This window comes from Hypanus sabinus, chromosome 17, assembly GCF_030144855.1.
Source record: "Hypanus sabinus isolate sHypSab1 chromosome 17, sHypSab1.hap1, whole genome shotgun sequence".
Lineage (NCBI taxonomy): Eukaryota > Metazoa > Chordata > Chondrichthyes > Myliobatiformes > Dasyatidae > Hypanus > Hypanus sabinus.
This window is the reverse complement of record NC_082722.1, coordinates 4,892,975-4,917,490: the sequence shown is the minus strand read 5'-3', so window position 1 is coordinate 4,917,490 and position 24,516 is coordinate 4,892,975. Positions and strand designations below refer to the sequence as shown.

General features: G+C 52.2%; 1 protein-coding gene across 2 annotated transcripts in view; it reads right to left on the bottom strand.

Annotated features, from left to right (window-relative positions):
- Positions 1-24,516, bottom strand: part of calb2a (calbindin 2a) — a 191,454-nt gene that overhangs the window by 20,543 nt on the left and 146,395 nt on the right. Inside the window, exon 5 of one of the 2 annotated variants that reach the window (XM_059992482.1) lies at positions 9,498-9,554. In XM_059992482.1, the coding sequence (XP_059848465.1) occupies positions 9,498-9,554 (57 nt within the window). Of the gene's footprint in view, positions 1-6,000; positions 6,452-9,497; positions 9,555-24,516 lie in introns of those variants that run through there. The other variant, XM_059992483.1, reaches the window with a different exon arrangement.

Sequence of the window (24,516 nt, the reverse complement as noted above, 5' to 3'; positions counted from 1 at the left end):
AGATGCTGAACAGGAGAGCTGGTCTTTGTCCGTGCACCAGCTGCAGCGCACTAGGCACCTGGGCAGGTCAGAGAGAAACGGGAGGGGATTTCACTCTCCGTGTGGATGCCCCACACTGGGCACCTGGGCAGGTCAGAGAGAAACGGGAGGGGATTTCACTCTCCCTGTGGATGCCCCACACTGGGCACCGTGGGCAGGTCAGAGAGAAACGGGAGGGGATTTCACTCTCCGTGTGGATGCCCCACAGTGGGCACCTGGGCAGGTCAGAGAGAAACGGGAGGGGATTTCACTCTCCATGTGGATGCCCCACACTGGGCACCTGGGCAGGTCAGAGAGAAATGGGAGGGGATTTCACTCTCCGTGTGGATGCCCCACACTGGGCACCGTGGGCAGGTCAGAGAGAAACGGGAGGGGATCTCACTCTCCGTGTGGATGCCCCACACTGGGCACCGTGGGCAGGTCAGAGAGAAACGGGAGGGGATTTCACTCTCCATGTGGATGCCCCACACTGGGCACCGTGGGCAGGTCAGAGAGAAACGGGAGGGGATTTCACTCTCCGTGTGGATGCCCCACACTGGGCACCGTGGGCAGGTCAGAGAGAAACGGGAGGGGATTTCACTCTCCGTGTGGATGCCCCACACTGGGCACCGTGGGCAGGTCAGAGAGAAACGGGAGGGGATTTCACTCTCCGTGTGGATGCCCCACACTGGGCACCGTGGGCAGGTCAGAGAGAAACGGGAGGGGATTTCACTCTCCGTGTGGATGCCCCACACTGGGCACCTGGGCAGGTCAGAGAGAAACGGGAGGGGATTTCACTCTCCCTGTGGATGCCCCACACTGGGCACCGTGGGCAGGTCAGAGAGAAACGGGAGGGGATTTCACTCTCCCTGTGGATGCCCCACACTGGGCACCTGGGCAGGTCAGAGAGAAACGGGAGGGGATTTCACTCTCCGTGTGGATGCCCCACACTGGGCACCTGGGCAGGTCAGAGAGAAACGGGAGGGGATTTCACTCTCTGTGTGGATGCCCCACACTGGGCACCGTGGGCAGGTCAGAGAGAAACGGGAGGGGATTTCACTCTCCCTGTGGATGCCCCACACTGGGCACCTGGGCAGGTCAGAGAGAAACGGGAGGGGATTTCACTCTCCGTGTGGATGCCCCACACTGGGCACCGTGGGCAGGTCAGAGAGAACCGGGGGGGATGTCACTCTCCGTGTGGATGCCCCACACTGGGCACCGTTGGCAGGTCAGAGAGAAACGGGAGGGGATTTCACTCTCCGTGTGGATGCCCCACACTGGGCACCTGGGCAGGTCAGAGAGAAACGGGAGGGGATCTCACTCTCCGTGTGGATGCCCCACACTGGGCACCTGGGCAGGTCAGAGAGAAACGGGAGGGGATTTCACTCTCCGTGTGGATGCCCCACACTGGGCACCGTGGGCAGGTCAGAGAGAAACGGGAGGGGATTTCACTCTCCGTGTGGATGCCCCACACTGGGCACCGTGGGCAGGACAGAGAGAAACGGGAGGGGATTTCACTCTCCGTGTGGATGCCCCACAGTGGGCACCGTGGGCAGGTCAGAGAGAAACGGGAGGGGATTTCACTCTCCCTGTGGATGCCCCACACTGGGCACCGTGGGCAGGTCAGAGAGAAACGGGAGGGGATTTCACTCTCCATGTGGATGCCCCACACTGGGCACCGTGGGCAGGTCAGAGAGAAACGGGAGGGGATTTCACTCTCCCTGTGGATGCCCCACACTGGGCACCTAGGCAGGTCAGAGAGAAACGGGAGGGGATCTCACTCTCCGTGTGGATGCCCCACACTGGGCACCATGGGCAGGTCAGAGAGAAACGGGAGGGGATCTCACTCTCCGTGTGGATGCCCCACACTGGGCACCTGGGCAGGTCAGAGAGAAACGGGAGGGGATCTCACTCTCCGTGTGGATGCCCCACACTGGGCACCGTGGGCAGGTCAGAGAGAAACGGGAGGGGATTTCACTCTCCGTGTGGATGCCCCACACTGGGCACCGTGGGCAGGTCAGAGAGAAACGGGAGGGGATTTCACTCTCCGTGTGGTTGCCCCACACTGGGCACCGTGGGCAGGTCAGAGAGAAACGGGAGGGGATTTCACTCTCCGTGTGGATGCCCCACACTGGGCACCGTGGGCAGGTCAGAGAGAAACGGGAGGGGATTTCACTCTCCGTGTGGATGCCCCACACTGGGCACCGTGGGCAGGTCAGAGAGAAACGGGAGGGGATTTCACTCTCTGTGTGGATGCCCCACACTGGGCACCGTGGGCAGGTCAGAGAGAAACGGGAGGGGATTTCACTCTCCCTGTGGATGCCCCACACTGGGCACCGTGGGCAGGTCAGAGAGAAACGGGAGGGGATTTCACTCTCTGTGTGGATGCCCCACACTGGGCACCGTGGGCAGGTCAGAGAGAAACGGGAGGGGATTTCACTCTCCCTGTGGATGCCCCACACTGGGCACCGTGGGCAGGTCAGAGAGAAACGGGAGGGGATCTCACTCTCCGTGTGGATGCCCCACAGTGGGCACCGTGGGCAGGTCAGAGAGAAACGGGAGGGAATTTCACTCTCCATGTGGATGCCCCACACTGGGCACCGTGGGCAGGTCAGAGAGAAACGGGAGGGGATTTCACTCTCCATGTGGATGCCCCACACTGGGCACCGTGGGCAGGTCAGAGAGAAACGGGAGGGGATTTCACTCTCCCTGTGGATGCCCCACACTGGGCACCTGGGCAGGTCAGAGAGAAACGGGAGGGGATCTCACTCTCCGTGTGGATGCCCCACACTGGGCACCGTGGGCAGGTCAGAGAGAAACGGGAGGGGATTTCACTCTCCGTGTGGATGCCCCACTCTGGGCACCGTGGGCAGGTCAGAGAGAACCGGGAGGGGATCTCACTCTCCGTGTGGATGCCCCACACTGGGCACCGTGGGCAGGTCAGAGAGAAACGGGAGGGGATTTCACTCTCCGTGTGGATGCCCCACACTGGGCACCGTGGGCAGGTCAGAGAGAAACGGGAGGGGATTTCACTCTCCCTGTGGATGCCCCACACTGGGCACCGTGGGCAGGTCAGAGAGAAACGGGAGGGGATTTCACTCTCTGTGTGGATGCCCCACACTGGGCACCGTGGGCAGGTCAGAGAGAAACGGGAGGGGATTTCACTCTCCCTGTGGATGCCCCACACTGGGCACTGTGGGCAGGTCAGAGAGAAACGGGAGGGGATCTCACTCTCCATGTGGATGCCCCACAGTGGGCACCGTGGGCAGGTCAGAGAGAAACGGGAGGGGATTTCACTCTCCATGTGGATGCCCCACACTGGGCACCGTGGGCAGGTCAGAGAGAAACGGGAGGGGATTTCACTCTCCCTGTGGATGCCCCACACTGGGCACCGTGGGCAGGTCAGAGAGAAACGGGAGGGGATCTCACTCTCCATGTGGATGCCCCACACTGGGCACCGTGGGCAGGTCAGAGAGAAACGGGAGGGGATTTCACTCTCCATGTGGATGCCCCACACTGGGCACCGTGGGCAGGTCAGAGAGAAACGGGAGGGGATTTCACTCTCCCTGTGGATGCCCTACACTGGGCACCTGGGCAGGTCAGAGAGAAATGGGAGGGGATCTCACTCTCCGTGTGGATGCCCCACACTGGGCACCGTGGGCAGGTCAGAGAGAAACGGGAGGGGATGTCACTCTCCGTGTGGATGCCCCACTCTGGGCACCGTGGGCAGGTCAGAGAGAACCGGGAGGGGATCTCACTCTCCGTGTGGATGCCCCACACTGGGCACCGTGGGCAGGTCAGAGAGAAACGGGAGGGGATTTCACTCTCCGTGTGGATGCCCCACACTGGGCACCGTGGGCAGGTCAGAGAGAAACGGGAGGGGATTTCACTCTCCGTGTGGATGCCCCACAGTGGGCACCTGGTCAGGTCAGAGAGAAACGGGAGGGGATTTCACTCTCCCTGTGGATGCCCCATACTGGGCACCGTGGGCAGGTCAGAGAGAAACCGGAGGGGATTTCACTCTCCCTGTGGATGCCCCACACTGGGCACCGTGGGCAGGTCAGAGAGAAACGGGAGGGGATTTCACTCTCCGTGTGGATGCCCCACACTGGGCACCGTGGGCAGGTCAGAGAGAAACGGGAGGGGATCTCACTCTCCGTGTGGATGCCCCACACTGGGCACCGTGGGCAGGTCAGAGAGAAACGGGAGGGGATTTCACTCTCCATGTGGATGCCCCACACTGGGCACCGTGGGCAGGTCAGAGAGAAACGGGAGGGGATTTCACTCTCCCTGTGGATGCCCCACACTGGGCACCGTGGGCAGGTCAGAGAGAAACGGGAGGGGATCTCACTCTCCATGTGGATGCCCCACACTGGGCACCGTGGGCAGGTCAGAGAGAAACGGGAGGGGATTTCACTCTCCATGTGGATGCCCCACACTGGGCACCGTGGGCAGGTCAGAGAGAAACGGGAGGGGATTTCACTCTCCCTGTGGATGCCCTACACTGGGCACCTGGGCAGGTCAGAGAGAAATGGGAGGGGATCTCACTCTCCGTGTGGATGCCCCACACTGGACACCGTGGGCAGGTCAGAGAGAAACGGGAGGGGATGTCACTCTCCGTGTGGATGCCCCACTCTGGGCACCGTGGGCAGGTCAGAGAGAACCGGGAGGGGATCTCACTCTCCGTGTGGATGCCCCACACTGGGCACCGTGGGCAGGTCAGAGAGAAACGGGAGGGGATTTCACTCTCCGTGTGGATGCCCCACACTGGGCACCGTGGGCAGGTCAGAGAGAAACGGGAGGGGATTTCACTCTCCGTGTGGATGCCCCACAGTGGGCACCTGGTCAGGTCAGAGAGAAACGGGAGGGGATTTCACTCTCCCTGTGGATGCCCCACACTGGGCACCGTGGGCAGGTCAGAGAGAAACGGGAGGGGATCTCACTCTCCGTGTGGATGCCCCACACTGGGCACCGTGGGCAGGTCAGAGAGAAACGGGAGGGGATTTCACTCTCCATGTGGATGCCCCACACTGGGCACCGTGGGCAGGTCAGAGAGAAACGGGAGGGGATTTCACTCTCCGTGTGGATGCCCCACACTGGGCACCGTGGGCAGGTCAGAGAGAAACGGGAGGGGATTTCACTCTCCGTGTGGATGAAGTGTGGACAGGAGGCTCGGCAATCCTGGTCACTGTTGTACGCACACAGACGCACTCTGACTTATTGGTGCTGGCTCTCCCCAGTGGACAGCGGGCAGACATGATGCAGATCGCAGCCACAAAGGGAAACGTTTGGCGTGGGGGGTGGGAAACGCTCCAGGGACAGACCCTATCTGGAGCCTCCGGGAGTGAGGACTGTGACAGTCAGAGTTCTGGGGGAAGATGCTTTTCCAGACAGGGTGGTCAGCTGGAGTGTGTCTGCACCAGGCGATAGATGCCCGGGGTCAGTCACTGCCCAACTCGAAAATGCTGACAAAGTAGCAGAATTAGGCCATTTGGCCCATTGAGCCTGCTCTGCAATTTTATCATGGCTGATCCATTTCCCTCTTAGCCCTATTCTCCAGCATTCTCCCCGTAACCTTACATGTTTTTTTATTAAGTGCAATGGTGAACAATCACCAGATCAGAAATGCTGATCAACTAGTTCCCAAAGAGAACTCCGATAGGCCAATCAGATGGGTCGCTGCTGCTCAGCAATAGAACACAAAAAAATCATATGTACAATAAAGAAACTTAAAAATCATGAGTCATGATGATCCTGATGGAGAGAGACATTTATACACATGCTGTCCTTCATAATTCAGAGAGATTGAAGGATAAAGGTTACAGGGTGACAAAATGTGACAGGAGCACCTGGAACTGAAAACTAATCCCTGCCGGGAGAAAACAGCACCTGTTCTTTCTGAACTGTTCTCCAACAATTTAAGGACTAAGTCCAGCCGGATATAACTCACAAGTGCTCTTGAAAGTCAGGTACTAACCCTACCTGCCCATAACCAAGCATTGCCGTCCGGTCCCCTTCATGATAGTTTATGAAGAAGCTTGTGACTTCCCTCCCAGACAGGATAGGTGTTTGTTCACTCGACTCCTGAACGCTTGGACCCCATCGTCGCAGATGTTCCAACCACAGCATCTGGAAGGCTGTTCCAAATTCTGATAGCACAGTGAAGGAAGCTTCTGTCCAGTGTGTAGCTTCTCGCATCAGGCATAGAAACAGCATGAGCCGGCATAGATGAACTTGATGGTGTGGTGCGCTGTCTCTCATGAGATGAAGGCAGCATTGAATGAAGGTCTGAGGGCTGTGGCTGTATCGCACAGTAGCTGCAGCAACCTGTCATCTGTGTGTAAGCTACTGATGGCTAGCTTCTCACGAGCTGTGGCTTCATCTACACCTATAATCCTGAGAGCCTGTCTGTGAATGGAATCAAGCTGGCTGAGGACAGTCTGTGAGGCATTCATCCATGATAAGCAGGTATACATTTGCTAGGTTTTAATGAGGTCACCCCTCAGTTTTCCGAATTCTAGTGAATCATCAAACACTCTTCACAACACAAGCCATTCAACGCTGGAATCATTTTTGTGAACTTCCTTTGAACCCTCCCCAGTGTCAGTACATCATTTCTAAGATCGGGGGCCCAGATGAGGCCTCACCAGTGCTTCATAAAATCTTTTGGAATGAATGCTAACATCGCATTAGCCTTCCTCACCAGACTCACCCGCAAATTAACCCTTCGGGAATCCTGCACAATGACTCACAAGGAAGTCCCTTTGTGCCTCAGTTTTTGGTATTTTCTCTCCGTTCAGAAAATAGTCAACTCTTTCATTTCTTCCTCCACATGACCATACACTTTCTATCTTCATAACATCTGTAAACTTTGGAACAAAGTAATCAATTGCATCATCCAAATCATTGACATGTATGTAATAAGCATTGGTCCCAACACACAGCCCTGTGGAACACCACTAGTCACCAGCAGCCAACCACAAAAAGGCTCCCTTTATCCCCACTCTTCGCCTCCTGCCGATCAGCCACTGCTTTATCCATGCTAGAATCTTTCCTGTAATACCAGGGGCTTGCAGCCTCATGTGTGGCACCCTGTCAAAGGCTTCTGAAAATCCAAGTGCACAACATCTACTGATTCTGCAAGGGGCCTCTCTGAGCATGTCTGCGTTTGGTATCTATCGCTCTAAACCGGGGGTCGGGGTACAATCTCTGGAAAGGCAGCTCAGGAGCAAAATGGCGATCACAGGCTACATCTGAATGCTCGACAACTGTGGCTTCACTTCTTATAAAGTTAAATCCAGTGACGTATGAACTCTCCTCGGGCTTCCAGTCAGGGTTAGGTTCGACTATGAGCGATGTTTCGATGACCAGCTCTGCCATCTTCCTGATGAAATGGTTCTAATTACTGACTGGAATAAAGACACTGAGAATTCCAGCCTGGAAAACCTCATCATGAATTCCAGTCTCTTACAACCTTGTCAATAAATCCAAAATGGGTTTCCGTCAGGCAGAGACCTACGCTGGGTGGAAGCCCAACAGGATGTCTGTTCTGAGCAGGATCACCAAGGAGAGCAGTCTGTGGCAAACACACAACGAAACCAACCAGACTATTCCATCAACAAATCAGAGTCCTGAGGAGATTCGTGAGGATGACTTTAGGAATGAAGGGGTTAACATATGAGGAGTGTTTGGCAGCTTTGGGCCTGTACTCACTGAAATTTAGAAGAATGCGAGGGGATCTCATTGAGATTAGATAAGGTGGGTGTAGAGAGGATGTTTCCTATGGTGAGGGTATCTAGAATGAGAGGGCACAGCCTCAAAATCGATGGGCAACCCTTTTAGAACAGAGGTAAGGAAGATTTTTTTCAGCCGGAGAGTGGTGGATCTGTGGAATGTCCTGCCACAGACTGTGGTGGAGGCCAAGTCCGTGCGTGTATTTAAGGCGGAAGTTGATAGTTTCCTGATCGGTCAGGACACTTTAGGATACGGCAAGAAGGCAGGTGTATGGGGTTGAGTGGGAATCAGGATCAGCCATGATGGAATGGTGGAGAAGACTTGATGGGCTGAATGGCCTAATTCTGCTCCAATGTCTTATGGCCTTATGGTCTAACCAAGTCTGAATGATTGCACAAAGAAATTCAGTCTCAGGCAAATTTTAAAAACCCTGAGTGGGATTTTCCAATCAAAAATCCGGTCTGCAAGATGTATGAGTATATCTCGGTGAAGGAGTGACGGAGGGCATTGTTCCATCAGCTTCATGCTGGTCCTAGCAGGGCAATTCCATCAGTCCAGTGCTCTCTCTGATTCCTCGGCCACCACTCTCTCTCTCCCTCTCGCCAAACTTTTTGACCATTTACCCAAACTCAGGCAAAATCAACAGCATCCTATTAACATATTAATACATAAACTAGCACATCTTTGCGATCTGGGTGGAAACCAGACACAGGAGAGTGTGCAAACTCAACACAGAGAAACTGATGGAAATTTTCCAGAGGGAAGAGCAGAAGGGACCCAGTGCAAGACGGGAAATTTTCCAGAGGGAAAAGCAGCGGGGACCCAGTGCAAGACTGGAAATTTTCTAGAGGGAAAAGCAGCAGGGACCCAGTGCAAGACTGGAAATTTTCCAGAGGGAAAAGCAGCGGGGGCCCAGTGCAAGACTGGAAATTTTCCAGAGGGAATAGCAGCGGGGACCCAGTGCAAGACTGGAAATTTTCCAGAGGGAAAAGCAGCAGGGACCCAGTGCAAGACGGGAAATTTTCCAGAGGGAAAAGCAGCGGGGACCCAGTGCAAGACTGGAAGTTTCCCAGAGCAAAGAGCAGTGGGGGCCCAGTGCAAGACCGGAGAATTTCCAGAGGGAAAAGCAGTGGGGGCCCAGTGCAAGACTGGAAATTTTCCAGAGGGAAGAGCAGCGGGGACCTAGTGTAAGACTTTGTGATGAAGAAATCTTGTGTCAGACCCCATCGGCACAAAATCAGGCTTGGTTAAACTCAAACAGGAACTCAGGCCAGGACCACCTCAAAGTGATCCTGACTCAGCATTAACAGCCAGGATAATCTCACTGAGAGTTCAAGCCCGAGAGAATCACGGCATGGGTTTCCAGCTTAGTGAGAGACCCACCCTTGAACAGTCTCGGTGAAGAACCCAGCTTCAGACGTACTTGCCAATCCCACCAAGGAATCCAGCCCAGGACCTCTTCACTGAGAATTTCTGTCCGGGACTATGTTAGGAGAAGTTCCACTCTGGAAATGATCTCCTGTTCCAAGGAATCAGACGTGACTAGGCCCTCCTGTGACCATCTCACTGACATGAGCAGTTCGTGGACACCTTACCAAGTAACAGTCAGTATATTCTCTCCAGGCCACCCAATCTCACATAGTCCTTCAAAACAGCAAGCACCACCTCTGTTCTGATGCGATTTATGGAATACTGGCCACGTAATTCAGAGTGGCTCAGATAAACTGAAATGAAAACGCTGGCACCTTCAGTTCATTTGCTTCGATATAGCCACTGCAGTCTGCGTCGTACTTCCTCCAGGTCTGTGAAACAAAAAAGAAAAACAACTTGAGCTCACTTGACACTGTGCAGGTAGGATTACACAGTGACAGAAACTTGTACCTTTTTCTCCCAGGGAATTATGGGCCTTCACTTCAGAGTTAACACTTCTTTCAGTTAAGTCATTAATTTTAATCCCATGTGCTTTTAACACAGGCCTTTCCAAACCAATGATGATCCATTTGACGGCACCCCTCTGCCTTCGGAGTAGAAAGCGTGTCGGAAGAGCAGTGAGAGTTTAGCCCAGGTGGCATTAAGAGAAGTCAAGGGATAAAATAAACCACCATGAGAGTAGTTTACGGTCACCGTTACAGCAATATACCAATTGAAGCATAAAGCATGCAGTAGAGATAATGCAATAACCGGAGGGAATTGTAATCTTCAACTCACTAGAAATAACTCAGAGGACAAATTGACAGAACGTATTTGGTGACTGGGCGAAGGCAAACTAAAGCAGGAAGCAGGATTTCCTGGAGTGTGCAGTGTAATAAGGACACTTAACTTAAAACTCTGAAAACAAGTTCTCTGACTGAGGAAAATGATCAGAGGGTGACAGAACATGATAGTTTGGTAGTGGCTGCAGAGCAGATTCACCAGGAATGCAGCGTCTTTGTTACGAGGAAGAGACTGGACAGGCTCTTGTTTGTTCTTCCTGGAGCTGTTTAAGATAGGGGGTCACACCTGAGATGTACAACGTTCTGAGGGACATCAGGTGGACCTGAGATGTACGACGTTCTGAGGGACATCAGGTGGACCTGAGATGTATGACGTTGTAAGGGACATCTGGTAGACCTGAGATGTACGACATTGTGAGGGACATCAGATGGACCTGAGATGTACGATGTTTTGAGGGACATCAGATGGACCTGAGATGTACGACGTTCTGAGGGACATCAGGTGGACCTGAGATGTACGACGTTCTGAGGGACATCAGGTGGACCTGAGATGTATGACGTTGTGAGGGACATCTGGTAGACCTGAGATGTACGACATTGTGAGGGACATCAGATGGACCTGAGATGTACGATGTTTTGAGGGACATCAGATGGACCTGAGATGTACGACGTTCTGAGGGACATCAGGTGGACCTGAGATGTACGACGTTCTGAGGGACATCAGGTGGACCTGAGATGTACGATGTTTTGAGGGACATCAGGTAGACCTGAGATGTACAACGTTGTGAGGGACATCAGGTGGACCTGAGATGTACGACGTTTTGAGGGACATCAGGTGGACCTGAGATGTACGATGTTTTGAGGGACATCAGGTGGACCTGAGATGTATGACGTTCTGAGGGACATCAGGTGGACCTGAGATGTACGACGTTGTGAGGGACATCTGGTAGACCTGAGATGTACGACATTGTGAGGGACATCAGGTGGACCTGAGATGTACGATGTTCTGAGGGACATCAGGTGGACCTGAGATGTACGATGTTCTGAGGGACATCAGGTGGACCTGAGATGTACGACGTTCTGAGGGACATCAGGTGGACCTGAGATGTACGACGTTGTGAGGGACATCAGGTGGACCTGAGATGTACGACGTTCTGAGGGACATCAGGTGGACCTGAGATGTACGACGTTGTGAGGGACATCAGGTGGACCTGAGATGTACGACGTTTTGAGGGACATCAGGTGGACCTGAGATGTACGATGTTCTGAGGGACATCAGATGGACCTGAGATGTACGACGTTGTGAGGGACATCTGGTAGACCTGAGATGTACAATGTTCTGAGGGACATCAGATGGACCTGAGATGTACGACGTTGTGAGGGCCATCAGGTGGACCTGAGATGTACGATGTTCTGAGGACATCAGGTGGACCTGAGATGTACGACGTTCTGAGGGACATCGGGTGGACCTGAGATGTACGACATTGTGAGGGACATCAGGTGGACCTGAGATGTACGACGTTTTGAGGGACATCAGGTGGACCTGAGATGTACGATGTTCTGAGGGACATCAGGTGGACCTGAGATGTACGATGTTCTGAGGGACATCAGGTAGACCTGAGATGTACGACGTTTTGAGGGACATCAGGTGGACCTGAGATGTACGATGTTCTGAGGGACATCAGGTGGACCTGAGATGTACGACATTGTGAGGGACATCAGGTGGACCTGAGATGTACGACGTTTTGAGGGACATCAGGTGGACCTGAGATGTACGATGTTCTGAGGGACATCAGATGGACCTGAGATGTACAACGTTCTGAGGGACATCAGGTGGACCTGAGATGTACGACCTTCTGAGGGACATCAGATGGACCTGAGATGTACAACGTTCTGAGGGACATCAGGTGGACCTGAGATGTACGACCTTCTGAGGGACATCAGATGGACCTGAGATGTACGACGTTTTGAGGGACATCAGGTGGACCTGAGATGTACAACGTTGTGAGGGACATCAGGTGGACCTGAGATGTACGATGTTCTGAGGGACATCAGGTGGACCTGAGATGTACGACGTTGTGAGGGACATCAGGTGGACCTGAGATGTACGACATTCTGAGGGACATCAGGTGGACCTGAGATGTACGATGTTCTGAGGGACATCGGGTGGACCTGAGATGTACGACGTTGTGAGGGACATCAGGTGGACCTGAGATGTACGATGTTCTGAGGGACATCGGGTGGACCTGAGATGTACGACGTTGTGAGGGACATCAGGTGGACCTGAGATGTACAACGTTGTGAGGGACATCAGGTGGACCTGAGATGTACGACGTTCTGAGGGACACCAGGTAGACCTGAGATGTACGACCTTCTGAGGGACATCAGGTGGACCTGAGATGTACGACCTTCTGAGGGACATCAGATGGACCTGAGATGTACAACGTTGTGAGGGACATCAGATGGACCTGAGATGTACAACGTTGTGAGGGACATCAGATGGACCTGAGATGTACGACGTTTTGAGGGACATCAGGTGGACCTGAGATGTACAACGCTGTGAGGGACATCAGGTGGACCTGAGATGTACGATGTTCTGAGGGACATCAGGTGGACCTGAGATGTACGACCTTCTGAGGGACATCGGGTGGACCTGAGATGTACGTTGTTCTGAGGGACATCAGGTGGACCTGAGATGTACGTTGTTCTGAGGGACATCAGGTGGACCTGAGATGTACGATGTTCTGTGGTATATCAGGCGGACCTGAGATGTACGACGTTGTGAGGGACATCAGGTAGACCTGAGATGTACGATGTTCTGAGGGACATCAGGTAGACCTGAGATGTACGACGTTCTGAGGGACATCAGGTAGACCTGAGATGTACGACGTTGTGAGGGACATCAGGTAGACCTGAGATGTACGACATTGTGAGGGACATCAGGTAGACCTGAGATGTACGACATTGTGAGGGACATCAGGTAGACCTGAGATGTACGACGTTCTGAGGGACATCGGGTGGACCTGAGATGTACGATGTTCTGAGGGACATCAGGTGGACCTGAGATGTACGATGTTCTGTGGTATATCAGGTGGACCTGAGATGTACGATGTTCTGAGGGACATCAGGTGGACCTGAGATGTACGATGTTCTGAGGGACATCAGGTGGACCTGAGATGTACGACGTTCTGAGGGACATCAGGTGGACCTGAGATGTACGACGTTGTGAGGGACATCAGGTGGACCTGAGATGTACGACGTTCTGAGGGACATCAGGTGGACCTGAGATGTACGACGTTGTGAGGGACATCAGGTGGACCTGAGATGTACGACGTTTTGAGGGACATCAGGTGGACCTGAGATGTACGATGTTCTGAGGGACATCAGATGGACCTGAGATGTACGACGTTGTGAGGGACATCTGGTAGACCTGAGATGTACAATGTTCTGAGGGACATCAGATGGACCTGAGATGTACGACGTTGTGAGGGCCATCAGGTGGACCTGAGATGTACGATGTTCTGAGGACATCAGGTGGACCTGAGATGTACGACGTTCTGAGGGACATCGGGTGGACCTGAGATGTACGACATTGTGAGGGACATCAGGTGGACCTGAGATGTACGACGTTTTGAGGGACATCAGGTGGACCTGAGATGTACGATGTTCTGAGGGACATCAGGTGGACCTGAGATGTACGATGTTCTGAGGGACATCAGGTAGACCTGAGATGTACGACGTTTTGAGGGACATCAGGTGGACCTGAGATGTACGATGTTCTGAGGGACATCAGGTGGACCTGAGATGTACGACATTGTGAGGGACATCAGGTGGACCTGAGATGTACGACGTTTTGAGGGACATCAGGTGGACCTGAGATGTACGATGTTCTGAGGGACATCAGATGGACCTGAGATGTACAACGTTCTGAGGGACATCAGGTGGACCTGAGATGTACGACCTTCTGAGGGACATCAGATGGACCTGAGATGTACAACGTTCTGAGGGACATCAGGTGGACCTGAGATGTACGACCTTCTGAGGGACATCAGATGGACCTGAGATGTACGACGTTTTGAGGGACATCAGGTGGACCTGAGATGTACAACGTTGTGAGGGACATCAGGTGGACCTGAGATGTACGATGTTCTGAGGGACATCAGGTGGACCTGAGATGTACGACGTTGTGAGGGACATCAGGTGGACCTGAGATGTACGACATTCTGAGGGACATCAGGTGGACCTGAGATGTACGATGTTCTGAGGGACATCGGGTGGACCTGAGATGTACGACGTTGTGAGGGACATCAGGTGGACCTGAGATGTACGATGTTCTGAGGGACATCGGGTGGACCTGAGATGTACGACGTTGTGAGGGACATCAGGTGGACCTGAGATGTACAACGTTGTGAGGGACATCAGGTGGACCTGAGATGTACGACGTTCTGAGGGACACCAGGTAGACCTGAGATGTACGACCTTCTGAGGGACATCAGGTGGACCTGAGATGTACGACCTTCTGAGGGACATCAGATGGACCTGAGATGTACAACGTTGTGAGGGACATCAGATGGACCTGAGATGTACAACGTTGTGAGGGACATCAGATGGACCTGAGATGTACGACGTTTTGAGGGACATCAGGTGGACCTGAGATGTACAACGCTGTGAGGGACATCAGGTGGACCTGAGATGTACGATGTTCTGAGGGACATCAGGTGGACCTGAGATGTACGACCTTCTGAGGGACATCGGGTGGACCTGAGATGTACGTTGTTCTGAGGGACATCAGGTGGACCTGAGATGTACGTTGTTCTGAGGGACATCAGGTGGACCTGAGATGTACGATGTTCTGTGGTATATCAGGCGGACCTGAGATGTACGACGTTGTGAGGGACATCAGGTAGACCTGAGATGTACGATGTTCTGAGGGACATCAGGTAGACCTGAGATGTACGACGTTCTGAGGGACATCAGGTAGACCTGAGATGTACGACGTTGTGAGGGACATCAGGTAGACCTGAGATGTACGACGTTGTGAGGGACATCAGGTAGACCTGAGATGTACGACATTGTGAGGGACATCAGGTAGACCTGAGATGTACGACATTGTGAGGGACATCAGGTAGACCTGAGATGTACGACGTTCTGAGGGACATCGGGTGGACCTGAGATGTACGATGTTCTGAGGGACATCAGGTGGACCTGAGATGTACGATGTTCTGTGGTATATCAGGCGGACCTGAGATGTACGACATTGTGAGGGACATCAGGTAGACCAACAGAAACCTTTCCCCATATCACAGGGAGCCAGAGTACAGAGACCTACAGTCAAGGGGAAGGGATTCTGAGAGGATCCGAGGGTGAACTGTAGCTCCCACAGAGTGGTGGAACAGATATTTAAAATTATGTGAGGGTATGAAGAAGGGAGTGCCACATATAATAGAGGGATGGCTGGAGAAACTGAAATGGGAAACAAAGAAATGGCCTTCTCACTCAGAGGGCGGTGAGAATGCGTAACGAGCTGCCACTGCAAGTGCTGGGCTTGATTTCAACAATGAAGAGGAGTTTGGATAAGTAACTCAATGGGCCATGGTCCAAGTGTGGATCCACGGGAAAGAGGCAAACTACCAGTTCAACATGTATGAGGTGCACCAAAGGGCCTCTCTCTGTACCGTACTCAGAGTGGAATAGATGGACCAAAGGGCCTCTCTCTGTACCGTACTCAGAGTGGAATAGATGGACCAAAGGGCCTCTCTCTGTACCGTACTCAGAGTGGAATAGATGGACCAAAGGGCCTCTCTCTGTACTGTACTCAGAGTGGAATAGATGGACCAAAGGGACTCTCTCTGTACCGTACTCAGAGTGGAATAGATGGACCAAAGGGCCTCTCTCTGTACCGTACTCAGAGTGGAATAGATGGACCAAAGGGCCTCTCTCTGTACCATACTCAGAGTGGAATAGATGGACCAAAGGGCCTCTCTCTGTACCGTACTCAGAGTGGAATAGATGGACCAAAGGGACTCTCTCTGTACCGTACTCAGAGTGGAATAGATGGACCAAAGGGACTCTCTCTGTACCGTACTCAGAGTGGAATAGATGGACCAAAGGGACTCTCTCTGTACCGTACTCAGAGTGGAATAGATGGACCAAAGGGCCTCTCTCTGTACCGTACTCAGAGTGGAATAGATGGACCAAAGGGCCTCTCTCTGTACCGTACTCAGAGTGGAATAGATGGACCAAAGGGACTCTCTCTGTACCGTACTCAGAGTGGAATAGATGGACCAAAGGGACTCTCTCTGTACCGTACTCAGAGTGGAATAGATGGACCAAAGGGACTCTCTCTGTACCGTACTCAGAGTGGAATAAATGGACCAAAGGCCCTCTCTCTGTACCGTACTCAGAGTGGAATAGATGGACCAAAGGGCCTCTCTCTGTACCATAGAGTGGAATAGATGGACCAAAGGGCCTCTCTCTGTACCGTACTCAGAGTGGAATAGATGGACCAAAGGGACTCTCTCTGTACCGTACTCAGAGTGGAATAGATGGACCAAAGGGACTCTCTCTGTACCGTACTCAGAGTGGAATAGATGGACCAAAGGGACTCTCCCTGTACCGTACTCAGAGTGGAATAGATGGACCAAAGGGCCTCTCTCTGTACCGTACTCAGAGTGGAATAGATGGACCAAAGGGCCTCTCTCTGTACCGTACTCAGAGTGGAATAGATGGACCAAAGGGCCTCTCTCTGTACCGTACTCAGAGTGGAATAGATGGACCAAAGGGCCTCTCTCTGTACCGTACTCAGAGTGGAATAGATGGACCAAAGGGCCTCTCTCTGTACCGTACTCAGAGTGGAATAGATGCACCAAAGGGCCTCTCTCTGTACCGTACTCAGAGTAGAATAGATGGACCAAAGGGCCTTTCTCTGTACCGTACTCAGAGTGGAATAGATGCACCAAAGGGCCTCTCTCTGTACCATACTCAGAGTGGAATAGATGCACCAAAGGGCCTCTCTCTGTACCGTACTCAGAGTGGAATAGATGGACCAAAGGGCCTCTCTCTGTACCATACTCAGAGTGGAATAGATGGACCAAAGGGCCTCTCTCTGTACCATACTCAGAGTGGAGTAGATGGACCAATGGGCCTCTCTCTGTACCATACTCAGTATGGAATAGATGGACCAAAGGGCCTCTCTCTGTACTGTTCTCAGTGAGGAATAGATGCACCAAAGGGCCTCTCTCTGTACCATACTCAGAGTGGAATAGATGCACCAAAGGGCCTCTCTCTGTACCGTACTCAGAGTGGAATAGATGCACCAAAGGGCCTCTCTCTGTACCGTACTCAGAGTGGAATAGATGGACCAAAGGGCCTCTCTCTGTACCGTACTCAGAGTGGAATAGATGGACCAAACGGACTCTCTCTGTACCGTACTCAGAGTGGAATAGATGCACCAAAGGGCCTCTCTCTGTACCGTACTCAGAGTGGAATAGATGGACCAAAGGGACTCTCTCTGTACCGTACTCAGAGTGGAATAGATGGACCAAAGGGCCTCTCTCTGTACCGTACTCAGAGTGGAATAGATGGACCAAAGGGCCTCTCTCTGTACCGTACTCAGAGTGGAATAGATGGACCAAAGGGCCTCTCTCTGTACCGTACTCAGAGTGGAATAGATGGACCAAAGGGCCTCTCTCTGTACCGTACTCAGAGTGGAATAGATGCACCAAAGGGCCTCTCTCTGTACCGTACTCAGAGTGGAATAGATGGACCAAAGGGCCTCTCTCTGTACCGTACTCAGAGTGGAATAGATGCACCAAAGGGCCTCTCTCTGTACCGTACTCAGAGTGGAATAGTTGGACCAAAGGGCCTCTGTACCGTACTCAGAGTGGAATAGATGGACCAAAGGGACTCTCTCTGTACCGTACTCAGAGTGGAATAGATGGACCAAAGGGCCTCTCTCTGTACCGTACTCAGAGTGGAATAGATGGACCAAAGGGCCTCTCTCTGTACCGTACTCAGAGTGGAATAGATGCACCAAAGGGCCTCTCTCTGTACCGTACTCAGAGTGGAATAGATGGACCAAAGGGCCTCTCTCTGTACCGTACTCAGAGTGGAATAGATGGACCAAAGGGACTCTCTCTGTACCGTACTCAGAGTGGAATGGATGGACCAAAGGGCCTCTCTCTGTACTGTTCTCAGTGTGGAATAGATGCACCAAAGGGCCTCTCTCTGTACCGTACTCAGTGTGGAATAGATGCACCAAAGGGCCTCTCTCTGTACTGTTCTCAGTGAGGAATAGATGGACCAAAGGGCCTCTCTCTGTACCGTACTCAGTGTGGAATAGATGCACCAAAGGGCCTCTCTCTGTACTGTTCTCAGTGTGGAATAGATGGACCAAAGGGCCTCTCTCTGTACTGTTCTCAGTGTGGAATAGATGGACCAAAGGGCCTCTCTCTGTACTGTTCTCAGAGTGGAATGTGGACCAAAGGGCCTCTCTCTGTACTGTTCTCAGTGTGTAATAGATGGACCAAAGGGACTCTCTCTGTACTGTTCTCAGTGTGGAATAGATGGACCAAAGGGCCTCTCTCTGTACTGTTCTCAGTGTGGAATAGATGGACCAAAGGGCCTCTCTCTGTACTGTTCTCAGTGTGGAATAGATGCACCAAAGGGCCTCTCTCTGTACCGTACTCAGAGTGGAATAGATGGACCAAAGGGACTCTCTCTGTACCGTACTCAGAGTGGAATAGATGGACCAAAGGGCCTCTCTCTGTACCGTACTCAGAGTGGAATAGATGGACCAAAGGGCCTCTCTCTGTACCGTACTCAGAGTGGAATAGATGGACCAAAGGGCCTCTCTCTGTACCGTACTCAGAGTGGAATAGATGGACCAAAGGGCCTCTCTCTGTACCGTACTCAGAGTGGAATAGATGCACCAAAGGGCCTCTCTCTGTACCGTACTCAGAGTGGAATAGATGGACCAAAGGGCCTCTCTCTGTACCGTACTCAGAGTGGAATAGATGCACCAAAGGGCCTCTCTCTGTACCGTACTCAGAGTGGAATAGTTGGACCAAAGGGCCTCTGTACCGTACTCAGAGTGGAATAGATGGACCAAAGGGACTCTCTCTGTACCGTACTCAGAGTGGAATAGATGGACCAAAGGGCCTCTCTCTGTACCGTACTCAGAGTGGAATAGATGCACCAAAGGGCCTCTCTCTGTAACGTACTCAGAGTGGAATAGATGGACCAAAGGGCCTCTCTCTGTACCGTACTCAGAGTGGAATAGATGCACCAAAGGGCCTCTCTCTGTACCGTACTCAGAGTGGAATAGTTGGACCAAAGGGCCTCTGTACCGTACTCAGAGTGGAATAGATGGACCAAAGGGACTCTCTCTGTACCGTACTCAGAGTGGAATAGATGGACCAAAGGGCCTCTCTCTGTACCGTACTCAGAGTGGAATAGATGGACCAAAGGGCCTCTCTCTGTACCGTACTCAGAGTGGAATAGATGCACCAAAGGGCCTCTCTCTGTACCGTACTCAGAGTGGAATAGATGGACCAAAGGGCCTCTCTCTGTACCGTACTCAGAGTGGAATAGATGGACCAAAGGGACTCTCTCTGTACCGTACTCAGAGTGGAATGGATGGACCAAAGGGCCTCTCTCTGTACTGTTCTCAGTGTGGAATAGATGCACCAAAGGGCCTCTCTCTGTACCGTACTCAGTGTGGAATAGATGCACCAAAGGGCCTCTCTCTGTACTGTTCTCAGTGAGGAATAGATGGACCAAAGGGCCTCTCTCTGTACCGTACTCAGAGTGGAATAGATGCACCAAAGGGCCTCTCTCTGTACCGTACTCAGAGTGGAATAGTTGGACCAAAGGGCCTCTGTACCGTACTCAGAGTGGAATAGATGGACCAAAGGGACTCTCTCTGTACCGTACTCAGAGTGGAATAGATGGACCAAAGGGCCTCTCTCTGTACCGTACTCAGAGTGGAATAGATGGACCAAAGGGCCTCTCTCTGTACCGTACTCAGAGTGGAATAGATGCACCAAAGGGCCTCTCTCTGTACCGTACTCAGAGTGGAATAGATGGACCAAAGGGCCTCTCTCTGTACCGTACTCAGAGTGGAATAGATGGACCAAAGGGACTCTCTCTGTACCGTACTCAGAGTGGAATGGATGGACCAAAGGGCCTCTCTCTGTACTGTTCTCAGTGTGGAATAGATGCACCAAAGGGCCTCTCTCTGTACCGTACTCAGTGTGGAATAGATGCACCAAAGGGCCTCTCTCTGTACCGTACTCAGAGTGGAATAGTTGGACCAAAGGGCCTCTGTACCGTACTCAGAGTGGAATAGATGGACCAAAGGGACTCTCTCTGTACCGTACTCAGAGTGGAATAGATGGACCAAAGGGCCTCTCTCTGTACCGTACTCAGAGTGGAATAGATGGACCAAAGGGCCTCTCTCTGTACCGTACTCAGAGTGGAATAGATGCACCAAAGGGCCTCTCTCTGTACCGTACTCAGAGTGGAATAGATGGACCAAAGGGCCTCTCTCTGTACCGTACTCAGAGTGGAATAGATGGACCAAAGGGACTCTCTCTGTACCGTACTCAGAGTGGAATGGATGGACCAAAGGGCCTCTCTCTGTACTGTTCTCAGTGTGGAATAGATGCACCAAAGGGCCTCTCTCTGTACCGTACTCAGTGTGGAATAGATGCACCAAAGGGCCTCTCTCTGTACTGTTCTCAGTGAGGAATAGATGGACCAAAGGGCCTCTCTCTGTACCGTACTCAGTGTGGAATAGATGCACCAAAGGGCCTCTCTCTGTACTGTTCTCAGTGTGGAATAGATGGACCAAAGGGCCTCTCTCTGTACTGTTCTCAGTGTGGAATAGATGGACCAAAGGACCTCTCTCTGTACTGTTCTCAGAGTGGAATGTGGACCAAAGGGCCTCTCTCTGTACTGTTCTCAGTGTGTAATAGATGGACCAAAGGGACTCTCTCTGTACTGTTCTCAGTGTGGAATAGATGGACCAAAGGGCCTCTCTCTGTACTGTTCTCAGTGTGGAATAGATGGACCAAAGGGCCTCTCTCTGTACTGTCCTCAGTGTGGAATAGATGGACCCAAGGGCCTCTCTCTGTACTGTTCTCAGTGTGGAATAGATGGACCAAAGGGCCTCTCTCTGTACTGTTCTCAGTGTGGAATAGATGGACCAAAGGGCCTCTCTCTGTACTGTCCTCAGTATGGAATAGATGGACCAAAGGGCCTCTCTCTGTACTGTTCTCATTGTGGAATAGATGGACCAAAGGGCCTCTCTCTGTACTGTTCTCAGTGTGGAGTAGATGGACCAAAGGGCCTCTCTCTGTACTGTTCTCATTGTGGAATAGATGGACCAAAGGGCCTCTCTCTGTACTGTTCTCAGTGTGGAGTAGATGGACGAAAGGGCCTCTCTCTGTACTGTTCTCAGTGTGGAGTAGTTGGACCAAAGGGCCTCTCTCTGTACTGTTCTCATTGTGGAATAGATGGACCAAAGGGCCTCTCTCTGTACTGTTCTCAGTGTGGAATGTGGACCAAAGGGCCTCTCTCTGTACTGTTCTCAGTGTGGAATAGATGGACCAAAGGGCCCCTCTCTGTACTGTTCTCAGTGAGGAATAGATGGACCAAAGGGCCTCTCTCTGTACTGTTCTCAGTGTGGAATAGATGGACCAAAGGGCCTCTCTCTGTACTGTTCTCAGTGAGGAATAGATGGACCAAAGGGCCTCTCTCTGTACTGTTCTCATTGTGGAATAGATGGACCAAAGGGCCTCTCTCTGTACTGTTCTCAGTGTGGAGTAGATGGACCAAAGGGCCTCTCTCTGTACTGTTCTCATTGTGGAATAGATGGACCAAAGGGCCTCTCTCTGTACTGTTCTCAGTGTGGAGTAGATGGACGAAAGGGCCTCTCTCTGTACTGTTCTCAGTGTGGATGGACCAAAGGGCCTCTCTCTGTACTGTTCTCATTGTGGAATAGATGGACCAAAGGGCCTCTCTCTGTACTGTTCTCAGTGTGGAATGTGGACCAAAGGGCCTCTCTCTGTACTGTTCTCAGTGTGGAATAGATGGACCAAAGGGACTCTCTCTGTACCGTACTCAGAGTGGAATAGATGGACCAAAGGGACTCTCTCTGTACCGTACTCAGAGTGGAATAGATGGACCAAAGGGACTCTCTCTGTACCGTACTCAGAGTGGAATAGATGGACCAAAGGGCCTCTCTCTGTACCGTACTCAGAGTGGAATAGATGGACCAAAGGGCCTCTCTCTGTACCATACTCAGAGTGGAATAGATGGACCAAAGGGCCTCTCTCTGTACCGTACTCAGAGTGGAATAGATGGACCAAAGGGACTCTCTCTGTACCGTACTCAGAGTGGAATAGATGGACCAAAGGGACTCTCTCTGTACCGTACTCAGAGTGGAATAGATGGACCAAAGGGACTCTCTCTGTACCGTACTCAGAGTGGAATAGATGGACCAAAGGGCCTCTCTCTGTACTGTTCTCAGTGAGGAATAGATGCACCAAAGGGCCTCTCTCTGTACCGTACTCAGAGTGGAATAGATGGACCAAAGGGCCTCTCTCTGTACCGTACTCAGAGTGGAATAGATGCACCAAAGGGCCTCTCTCTGTACCGTACTCAGAGTGGAATAGATGCACCAAAGGGCCTCTCTCTGTACCGTACTCAGAGTGGAATAGATGGACCAAAGGGCCTCTCTCTGTACCGTACTCAGAGTGGAATAGATGGACCAAAGGGACTCTCTCTGTACCGTACTCAGAGTGGAATAGATGCACCAAAGGGCCTCTCTCTGTACCGTACTCAGAGTGGAATAGATGGACCAAAGGGACTCTCTCTGTACCGTACTCAGAGTGGAATAGATGGACCAAAGGGCCTCTCTCTGTACCGTACTCAGAGTGGAATAGATGGACCAAAGGGCCTCTCTCTGTACCGTACTCAGAGTGGAATAGATGGACCAAAGGGCCTCTCTCTGTACCGTACTCAGAGTGGAATAGATGGACCAAAGGGCCTCTCTCTGTACCGTACTCAGAGTGGAATAGATGCACCAAAGGGCCTCTCTCTGTACCGTACTCAGAGTGGAATAGATGGACCAAAGGGCCTCTCTCTGTACCGTACTCAGAGTGGAATAGATGGACCAAAGGGCCTCTCTCTGTACCGTACTCAGAGTGGAATAGATGGACCAAAGGGCCTCTGTACCGTACTCAGAGTGGAATAGATGGACCAAAGGGACTCTCTCTGTACCGTACTCGGAGTGGAATAGATGGACCAAAGGGCCTCTCTCTGTACCGTACTCAGAGTGGAATAGATGGACCAAAGGGCCTCTCTCTGTACCGTACTCAGAGTGGAATAGATGCACCAAAGGGCCTCTCTCTGTACCGTACTCAGAGTGGAATAGATGGACCAAAGTGCCTCTCTCTGTACCGTACTCAGAGTGGAATAGATGGACCAAAGGGACTCTCTCTGTACCGTACTCAGAGTGGAATAGATGGACCAAAGGGCCTCTCTCTGTACTGTTCTCAGTGTGGAGTAGATGGACGAAAGGGCCTCTCTCTGTACTGTTCTCAGTGTGGAGTAGATGGACCAAAGGGCCTCTCTCTGTACTGTTCTCATTGTGGAATAGATGGACCAAAGGGCCTCTCTCTGTACTGTTCTCAGTGTGGAATGTGGACCAAAGGGCCTCTCTCTGTACTGTTCTCAGTGTGGAATAGATGGACCAAAGGGCCTCTCTCTGTACTGTTCTCAGTGTGGAATAGATGGACCAAAGGGCCTCTCTCTGTACTGTCCTCAGTATGGAATAGATGGACCAAAGTGCCTCTCTCTGTACTGTTCTCAGTGAGGAATAGATGGACCAAAGGGCCTCTCTCTGTACTGTTCTCAGTGAGGAATAGATGGACCAAAGGGCCTCTCTCTGTACTGTTCTCAGAGTGGAATAGATGGACCAAAGGGCCTCTCTCTGTACCGTACTCAGAGTGGAATAGATGGACCAAAGGGCCTCTCTCTGTACCGTACTCAGAGTGGAATAGATGCACCAAAGGGCCTCTCTCTGTACCGTACTCAGAGTGGAATAGATGCACCAAAGGGCCTCTCTCTGTACCGTACTCAGAGTGGAATAGATGGACCAAAGGGCCTCTCTCTGTACCGTACTCAGAGTGGAATAGATGGACCAAAGGGACTCTCTCTGTACCGTACTCAGAGTGGAATAGATGGACCAAAGGGCCTCTCTCTGTACCGTACTCAGAGTGGAATAGATGGACCAAAGGGACTCTCTCTGTACCGTACTCAGAGTGGAATAGATGGACCAAAGGGCCTCTCTCTGTACCGTACTCAGATTGGAATAGATGGACCAAAGGGCCTCTCTCTGTACCGTACTCAGAGTGGAATAGATGGACCAAAGGGCCTCTCTCTGTACCGTACTCAGAGTGGAATAGATGGACCAAAGGGCCTCTCTCTGTACCGTACTCAGAGTGGAATAGATGGAACAAAGGGCCTCTCTCTGTACCGTACTCAG